The sequence below is a fragment of the Thamnophis sirtalis genome, unplaced genomic scaffold (assembly GCF_051295495.1).
Source record: "Thamnophis sirtalis isolate CommonGarterSnake01/CBP01778 unplaced genomic scaffold, rThaSir2_p1.2 scaffold_2, whole genome shotgun sequence".
NCBI classification, from domain to species: Eukaryota; Metazoa; Chordata; class Lepidosauria; order Squamata; family Natricidae; genus Thamnophis; species Thamnophis sirtalis.
The window spans coordinates 380996-390555 of NW_028261382.1; the positions used below are offsets into that span (position 1 = coordinate 380996).

General features: G+C 58.0%; 1 protein-coding gene across 1 annotated transcript; it reads left to right on the forward strand.

The window, feature by feature from the left end:
- The first annotated feature begins 346 nt into the window (after positions 1–346).
- Positions 347–9339, forward strand: AQP9 (aquaporin 9). The gene is made up of 6 exons (XM_014058735.2): positions 347–776; positions 5602–5728; positions 7120–7257; positions 7654–7772; positions 8064–8281; positions 8982–9339. Exons 1-6 carry the CDS (start codon positions 675–677, stop codon positions 9151–9153), a joined length of 876 nt encoding a protein of 291 aa, XP_013914210.2. The 5' UTR covers positions 347–674; the 3' UTR covers positions 9154–9339.
- Positions 9340–9560: the final 221 nt, after the last annotated feature.

Consider the following 9560-nt stretch of genomic DNA (forward strand, 5'->3'; position numbering starts at 1 on the left):
TGGGAACGAAAGGAGGTGAGGCAGTGCAGAATTCACTTATGGAACTCCCTGCCACAAGACATGGCAATGGCTAAAGGGAGCGTGCCAACTGCTGGCACAGGATCAGCCTCTGGAAGGCTCCGTGCTTTGGGTCTGGAGAAAAGGGCCTGTTCTCAGCAGAGCATGTGGAGACAGTCTGCACCCCCCCCCAAGCCAGGTGTGGAACCTACGGCTCAGGCGTGGCTGAAGACGCCTCTTGGCAGCCTCCCCACCAAGGCTTTGCAGCACCAGCCAATCGCCAGCCGGCCTCTGGCAGGTATATAAGGAGAGGCTCCCTTTCGTCACTCTCCTTCTTCCCCTGCAGATTTCAGCTATCAGTTGGTGTGTGTGTGTGTGTGTGTGTGTGTGTGTGTTGTGCAATCAGCAGCTGGCTGGCTTCTCCTGGCAGCAAGTGAGGGGCTGCCCGGCCTTATCTCCGGCCTGTTATAAATAGCCTGGCGCATGCCAAGCGGGCAGCACAGGATGGGGTCTCTTGAGCAGTGATCTGGGAAGGCAAAGGGAGGCCCAGAAACCACCAGGCTGGTTGGGGCGTGGATAGAACCATTGGAGGAAGGAGCCAAAGTTCAAAAAAAAAACCCCCGAGCGGGACGGACATTTGACTGCCTGTTTCCCAAGTTGGAAGAACAGACGCCAGGATGACACAGAAGGCAGGAAAGAGCCTGAAGGAAAAAGTGGCCCTCAGGAACCGTCTGCTGAAGGAAGCGCTGGCAGAACTCCTGGGGACCTTCATCCTGATTGTAAGTATCGCCTCCCCCTCCCCCCCCCCATGCAACATAGGTGGCCCCCAAACCAGGCGCAGCGAGGGGGGGGGGCTGGAAATGTTGCTCAGAAACCAAAGAACACAGAAATTCCTGTTGCAGCTTGTCAGGCGGTTTGTGAAGAAGACCCAAGTCTGTTTCTATCCTACGCCTTCACCCATTGCCCCGATTGCCTTGGGGGGCCTCTGCTACTTGGAGGGCATTCTCTCTGCATCCGAGCTGGTGCCCGGGGCGAGATGTGATCGGGCTTACAAAGCAGAAAGAGAGGAAGGGAAATGCGAACAAGGCGTGCTGTGCCTAGGCCACTTCTGGCTCTGGCATAAAACCTGATCCCTGCCATGCTGAGGGGGGGGAGGCCCTCCATCAGGAACCAACCATGCACAGCCCCCTGAGTGCCAATGCAGCTCCCTTCATTCCTCCTCGTGCCCCTCGGCAACAGAGGTGAGGTATGCTGGAGAAGAGACGCCAGGACCTCCTGAGGGCTTATGGGGCTCTGGTTGAACTGCTCACTAACCAACCATCAGGCGGCAGAAAGCTGGACTGGCATAGACTGGGCTGTTCCCGTGACCGCCCCTTCTCCGGCCCCTGCTCCCAGCCCCTGCCAGGTGGCAAGCCCTTGAGTTGCCCTTGGCCAAGGTCGGCCCAAGAGGCAGACGGCGTTGCTCAGGGGTGCAGCTCCCATCCAGTCTGTGCCATGGCTCCGTGAAGACAGGGTCTCCTGGGACCTTGAGTAACCTTCTGCAGAGGTTGCCCAAGACGGGACCCCGAGGGCTCCGTGGGAGAGCTGGAGTTGCACAAGACGTTGCAAAAGGAGCTCCTTGGAATAAAGAACGCTGGTTATTCTAAGCTAATCCTGAGTTTCCTGTTAGGCACAGAGCTCCTGGCTCTGCACATTTCTACATTTCCCTCAACTGCTCATCAGTTGAACCAGCCACAGCACAGGGGAGCAGCCCTTCCCCCTCGGTCGAGATGCCCATTTCCATTAGGATCTCATCCCAGAACTGGACACAGCCACGAAAGGGTGAAGCTACAGGCTCGATTCTGACCTTTGTTTGAAGACATTTATTTGCTTTACTAACGTGTGGGAGGCCTTCCCTTTCAGCCTTGCAGTTGGAGGTACAATCATAGCTGCACCCACAACAGGATCAAGGGGGACCAGATCCAAAGTCCAGGTTGTGGAAGTCCCCTTTGGCCCTTGGCAGAGGCTCGCTTCTTCAGAGACCACCATGGAAGAGTCCCGGGGGACCTGGTGGCTCTAACAGGACAGCTGACTTGGCAGCTAAAGGGCATCTCTTGGTGTGGCTTGTCCTCCCAAGCAGCCCCCTCCCCTGCCAGCCCTGGGAAGACCCCCCCTCTGCTACCTGAAGGCAGACCCTCCTTGTGGAAAGTGCTTTGCAGTCTTCCTGCTCGATTCCACCATCAGCTCTCAGCAGGAACCGTCTGGGTCACGAGAAAATATGGAGGGGGGGCTCCTGCCCATTGCAGACCTCGCTCTGCCCAACTGGCACCCAATTCCCAGTCTTGGGCTCTCAATGGGCCAGAACCTAATTCTGCAGCCTGGTCTCCACGCCTCAAGGTCTTCCGAGCGGCCTCTCTGGGGAGCCGGTTTCCAGGCCAATCGTTTCCCCGATGTCTTCTTGGCTCTTTCCAGCACAGGTGACCCCTGATGACCCCAACCCCAAACAGGCACCAGGAGACCCCGGGGGCTGCCAGTCAGTCAAAGGTTAGCCAAGCATAGGCCGGTTTATTTGCCTTTGCTGCCCCCCCCCATGTCCAGGAGAGAGAAAAGGGGGGAGGGGAGACGTTCTGAGACAGGAAGAGCCCAGGAAGATGGGGCCCGGAGGGGACGGGAGCCTCCTGGGACTGGGGTGAGCAGAAGGCCTCCAGACGCACACCAGCCATGCCGCTGGGCCTTTCCATTGGGGTGGCAGTTGGCTGGCAGAATCTCCCCCCTACCTGCTGGGCTGGAGGCTTAACGCTGGTTCGATCTGGTGCCCCTTGGATGGAAACTTGATGCCATTGTTTCCCTCCCATTTTTGGTGATTTCACCCTTGGAAGGTTCTGTTTTAACTTGTTGCACAAGGCAACGTTCCTCTCCGCTCGGTTCCTCCTGCAGACGGGCCTGTGGGTGAGAGCAAAGGCGGATGGCGCATGAGTGGTGGGTGGATGAGGAGCGGACTGAATGCCTCTTTGATTTGATGCCACTTTGCTGACAGCTTAGTGCCCCCAGGGGGAGTTTACTAATCCCCAGTTTTGGAGATTCCACCATTTGGAGGGTTCGGTTTTAACTTGTTTCACAAGACGAATCAAGGCACGAGAGAGAGAGAACGCGCCACTGCCATGCCCGAAAGGAATCGGCCCTGCCGATGCCCAGGTGGTGCATCTGCCCAGGAACTCATGGCTTGCCCAACGGCCAGCTTTCTTCTCACCTCTCTTGCTTCCTTCTCTCAGTCCAGAGAGAAGCCCGTCCCTCTCAGCAGCGCCTTCTGCCACACCTGTTTGGCTTGGTCTCCCAGTCTCTGCCCTCTGGCCCATTCCAAGGCTGGCTCCGGGTCCAATTAAGGGGGGGGATGGGAAGTGCTGGGAAAAAAGCTTGCCAGGGTGTGGCCCAGGCAGAGCTGCAAGAAATCACTTCTCAGCATCAGAAGAGACACAACCCCGAGGCTGCCTTGGCATCGGCTTTTATACAATCCAGGTGGAATGCAGGCACACAACTTTCCTTGGGAAGCCCGGAGGACACCAGGATATTTGCCCAGAAAAGGTGGCTCAGGTCGCTGAAAGGAATTATGGCCACCAACACCAAGTCCCTTTGAGCCCCACCCCCCAGAGGACTTGATAATTGCTCAAAAAGTTGGGAGATGAAGTGGGCAGGGTGGAGGGGGGCATATGTGCCTCCCACGTGGCTCCTCTTGCTGATCTCCATCAAGGTCCTCTTCCTTACTCCCTGCAGCTCCAAACCATCCACTTCTCCTGTTAGGCAGAGGGTGAGTTGGGGGCCATCAGGAGATCACCGTGGCTTCACTAGGAGGAGAACCTTTTCAGCGCCTGCTCTGGCATCCTGGGAAGCTCCGAATTCCATATAAATCTATTAAATTACAATTACAATGTAGGGCTGGGATGATCTCCTGCTTGCTCAACTCCAAATCCTTCCCTTCCCTTGAGGTCCTGCTCTCCAACCGGGCAGAGGGGCCTCCCCCCCCCTCAAGGCCTCTTGGTCTGCAGGGACCCCAGTGGAGGAGCTGAAGCTCTTCTGGAGGGCCCGAGCGCCTGATCCTGGGTGAGGAGGTGGAGGAAAGAGAAGCCTTTGCAAGGGAAGCGCTTGCCTTTCATCCCCAAGGAGCCCACCAGGAAACGGGCCGCTATTTTTATACAGTGAAGCAGGGACAGGAAAAGAAGGGCCGATTGGTTACCAAATGACATGACAGTCACACATCCACATACGCCAAAGCCATCCCATAATACATCATAATGGTCTATTAACCAGTTACTCCTACTCGATTCCCATCTGTTGGCAAACCTTCCCTGCTCCCCCTGAGGGTCCTGCTTGCATAACCAGAGAGTCCCAGGCGCCTCCGGTCAGCTGGTCTGCATAGGAGCCCCTTCTCTGCAGGGTTTGGGGGGGGGGGAGCCCTCTGGCCCTTGCTGGCTGCTGCTAAAAGAAACGCTACTTCTTGCAGGAAAAGACAAGGCTAATCTAGATAAATGCTGCCTGGACAGCGAGATGGGCAGCAAATAAATACGATAAATAGATCAATAAAGTCAATCCATAGCTTGCAAAAACGCCAGTTACTTCTTAATAATGAACTAGTTTTACTCTCTAGCACAGCCTCTTCCAAACGCCCCCAAAGTTCCCTCTCTGCCCCCCTCTCCAGGGACTCAAAGAGGAGAGGTCTCCCCTCATGGAGCGGACCCTCTTCTCGGGAGGGGGTGCACACAGAGGGCCAGGGAAGGGAAGGGCAGGTGGGGGGAATGCTCTGGAGCAAGCCCAGGCTCCTCCGTTTCCTCTTTCATGGAGGAAGTTCCCTTCGGAATCTTGTCTTTCCTTCTGGAGGTCCTGGCTGAAAAGCTTCTCCCTCACACACACACATACACACACACCCTTCTCAACAAAAGCTGTCAGGCTGACGAAAGAGGCACTTTTGAACTTTAGACGCCACGCCCCATTTTGCCTAATGGCTTTCAAATGATTTAACCCTTGTGACTGATTAAAAGAGAAAGAATTTAAGTACAATATGGATAAAAAATCCATATTGTCTTTAAATATATGTCCATCCCATAAAACCCCAATGGAACCACTGCGGTGTGCCTGAGAATCTGGACCTTTTGCTCGCAGAACCATTAATCTCCAGCCTTTCTGTTAAACAAAAGAGGTTTTCCATCCAACAAATATTTGTCTGACAGAAACTATGCACAAAAATTATGGCACCTCAGAGCACGAAGCGAAGATATGAAAAAGGTGCTCTATAGTCTTAAAATTCCTTCTCTCCCTCTCCCCTCCCTCACACACAATCCATGTTCAGATGATGCCACCTTCATGGCAAGAATCCACCCCTAGGGATGAGGGGCCTGTTTCCCACAGAAACAGGGGCACCTCTGGTGGACGGGAGATAGAAGAGGTTCCTGACCGACAAGAGTTGTTGTGTTTTGGCCCAGCCACCCAGTTCCTGCGAAGGAAGAGCTCCAGGAGGGCCTTTGTGCCCTCTGGGTGAGCAGGCGAAGGGCCCTCCGAGTGAGAGCTGGGAAGGCCCAACTGCCCGGCTGGTGGGCAGCTCCTGTTCTCACCTGTCTCCTTCTGAAACTACAGGCGCTGGGCTGCAGTTGCGTGGCACAAACCGTCCTGAGCAGGGGGGTCCTGGGAGGAGCACTGACGATCTCCGTTGGCTTCGCCATGGCCGTCACCCTGGCCATCTACGTGGCCGGAGGCGTCTCTGGTAAGCTGATATTTGCCACCCATCGGTTTGGGGAAAGGAGGGATGGGCTGCTGACTGGTTCTTTCAACTGGAGCTTCAGCCCCTCGCTCAGGCCAGGCTTTCCTTCCCCCCCGAGGGTCCCAAGGGCACCAAAGCGTGGGGGTGGTTCCTGCCGGGAGCCCCACCAGCCCTTGGCCAGAAGAACAGCCTTCGGACGTGCTGGTCCCAGCAGGGGGTGGGCGCCAGGCTGGGTCCCAGATTGGGGAAGGCAAGTCGGGCAGACAAATGGGCTCCAGAGGGCACCTCGTGAAGGCTGCGAGGGGCCCCAGGAAAGCCCCCAGTGCAGGGAGCGATTGTCTCTGTGAGCCAAAAGGTCTCGTGGCCCAAATGGAAACAGGGGAGGGGGGGTTTCAAAATCTCTGCCCCGTTTCTTTCCTTGCCTTTTGCAGAGAGAGCTGGAGACAGGAGAGGGGCAGAGGGGGGGGGGAGGCGCTCAGCTCTCCTGGCCTTGCATGGTTTCCTTATCAGAGAGGAACAGGCCCTGCAAAGGCTCCCCCCGCCCCCCCAGGAAGGCAAGATCTAACTGTGCCTGCAACCCAAGAGGTGTTTGGGGCCGGAGGGGAGGAAGGGGCCCCGAGGGCTCGGTCGGAGGAGCCTCTGCTTGGCTCGGCCTCCTTGGGACTCCAGGCCTTGTGGCAGATGACACTGGATACCCACATTGGGGGGAGGGGATGCCAGGAACCCTCCCCTGTGATTGGAAGACCGTGGCTGGGCACCTGCAGATCTAGTGATCCTGAACCTGACTGCAGCAGCCCCGGGTCATCCCTCGGCCACGACCCCCGTCTGCCCAAACTGAGCCACCGGTGACCCCGGAGTGATTTCTGCTAATCTCCTGCTCATCCTTCTTGATGCTCTTCCGAAATCAACCATTAACCTTTGGCCAGGGCTTAAAGAAAGGAGAGGAATAATTGGATTCCATAAATAAATAATCAGGCCTTAAAAGAGACAATGGAAATGTCGCCTCTTGAAGCCGAGACAGCTTCGCATCTCTCAGGTGATGGACACAGATATTCTGGTCAAGCGGGCAGTGGGGAAATTGGGTGGTGGGAGGCCCTTCAGCTTAGACCTCCCCCCTATGAAGACCAAGTCCTAGAGAGCATCTTGCAAGCATCCACCCACCCCATGGCCTGGGGATAGTCCAGCACAGGCTCTAGGGTGAGAGCTCTGGGACTGCCCTGCCTGTCCTGGGCTGGGGGCTTAGCTGAGCCCATCTTCCCGGGAAAGCTCCTTCTGACCCAACCCAAGACCATCACCTTGGCAGCCGATGCTGAGCAGCCTTGAGAAGGGATCTGAGGGACCAAGAAGGGGGCATCGGCCAGCCTCTTCCTCTCCTCCTCCTTCTCTCCCCCTAGGTGGCCACATCAATCCAGCCGTCTCCTTCGCCATGTGCCTGACTGGGAAGATGAAGTGGGTCAAATTCCCCATTTATGTCCTGGCACAGTTTCTGGGTGCCTTTCTTGGAGCTGCTGTGGTCTTTGGCATCAACTATGGTGAGTGAGAGCCTCCTTTGCCCCAGCTGGCATTTTACACAGGAACCCCAAAACCCCCAAATTAGGTGACTTTTGCCCCAGACGGGCCAGAATTTGTGCCCACATTTGTGCCCTGTTTGGCCATTACGGAAACCCCATGGAGGCCCTGGGGAGCAGAGATCTTCCCGGCCCCCGGGAGCTCCCGCCTGAGAAGCCAGTTTCCCACCCCTGAACTGGCCATGAGCAGCATCCCATTTTGGAGCCGGTCAGGGGCTTCTCCACATCTGAGCAGGGCGTCCGTTCCTGTTTCTCGCGAAACCCGTTCCGAGCTCCCCTCCCTCACGACTCGGCTCTCCTGTGGCAAGGCGGGTTGCCCCTTCCCTCCCCCAAGGCTCCTGCCTGTCGCTTCCTCCGCAGATGCTCTCATCTTCTACACGGATGGCAACTTCACTGTCGGAGGGGCCAACCCCACAGCACACATTTTTGCGACGTATCCTCAGGAATATTTGTCCCTGACCAACGGCTTCGCAGATCAGGTAGGGAGCAGGCAGGCTGCTTGGGAGGGCGTCCCACTTTTCTTCTCTTGGCAGGGGCTGAGACTTACCCTGAGCCCCGGGAAGGGGCAGGACCCAACCTGGGGCTCTCTGAATGCCAACACAAGGCACCTGTGTGGAAAAGGTGGCATCAGGGCCAAGAGAGGCTTCCCATCATCGCCTGAGGGGCCCTGCCTCCTGTCCCATCCCCCCCCCCCCGCAGCTGCCTTCGAGGGCTGGGGGCAGCCTGGGGTCCATCGGGGGAGAGGTGACCCCCTGGTCTTTCTCTGCTAGATGCTGTCCACGGCCTTTCTTATCCTGGGGGTCTTTGCCATCTTTGACACGGACAACTTGGGGGTCCCGAAGGGGCTGGAGCCCATTGCCGTCGGCCTCCTCATCATACTGCTGACCTGTTCCATGGGCCTGAACAGCGGCTGCGCCATGAACCCAGCCCGAGATCTGAGCCCCCGCCTCTTCACCTACCTGCTGGGCTGGGGGCCTGAAGTCTTCACGTGAGTGCCTTGCGCTGGGGCCCCTGGGCCACCAGCCATTTCCACCCCATCCAGAAGGCCTTCCATGGGGAGGGGGGGCTTAAATTGGCCGCCTGTTCCCTCTGCCCTGAGGGGGGCTGGGGGGCTGTGCAGGAGGCTCTTGCCCGAGGTCCCCCCATGGGCCTCCGTGGAAGGGGAAGACCTGAGCATGGCCCAGCTGGGCAGGCTGGGGGGGGCTCCCCTACAGCTGGGACAAAGTCCGGAAAGAGCAGGGCGGGCGCAGAGTCTCCCGCGGCCTCGTAGGTCCACCTCGGCCCGGCCTCGCCTCCCCCCGCGGGCCGCTGGGGGGCGCTGCTCTCCGCGGAAGCCGCCCGTTGAGCCAGCGCGTCGCAAGGCTGCCATCTGGCGGCCAATCCCGGCGGCTGTTTTCCAGCAGAGCGACCGCCCAGCGCCTCTCTTTGCTTAGGCGTCCGGCGGCCCTTGTCCCGTCGGCGGCCCTTTAGCTCTGCCTGCTTAGCCGTTTCCAAATGAAGGAGACTTTGCCGACTGAAGGGCTTAATTCTTCTCCTCGGAAGCCTCAGGAAGAGGGTTGAGGTCGGTGGGTTCTAGGCAGAAACGCGGACCCCAAGGGGTCTGGGGGCTAGTGAGGACTAAGCACCCCCGAGAGCAACTCTCTAAATCCCTGGTAATGAAACCTGCCTATTTCTTTCCCCCCACACAGAGCCGGCAATAACTGGTGGTGGGTTCCCATCGCCGGCCCCATGGTGGGGGCAGCCCTGGGAGCTGCCACCTACATGCTCTTCATCGGGGTCCACCACTTCCCTCCCTCCCCCTGCCAGAAGACGGACGCCCTCCACGAACACGAACTGACCCACCTGGAGGAGGGGAAGTAGGGCCCAACGAAGCTCCCAGTCCGTCCCCCCCAGAGGACCACAAGAAACGCCCTCCCAGAAGACAGGGGGCAGGAGGCCACCCTCAGGAAAGCTACTTTCCAATCAGAAAACGATTCATTGACATCCTGCAGGCCTCTGCTCTACCTCCCCCCCTCAAGTCTTGAACCTCCCCCCCCCTGCAAACAGCAAAGGGCGTCTGGGGAAACCCAGCCAGCGCTTCCCCTCCACCCCCAGCCTCCAGTGCTGGCCCAGCCCCCCCTTGAGCAGTCGGCAGAGCCGCTTCCACACCTGAGTTTGAAAACCAGCTTTGGCTTCAATCTGGGCAGCTGGAGGAGAGCAGCACCCAGAACCAGCTCAGCCTCCTGGGCACCGAGGTTCCCCCAAGGGCGCTGCCCAGAGAATGGGGC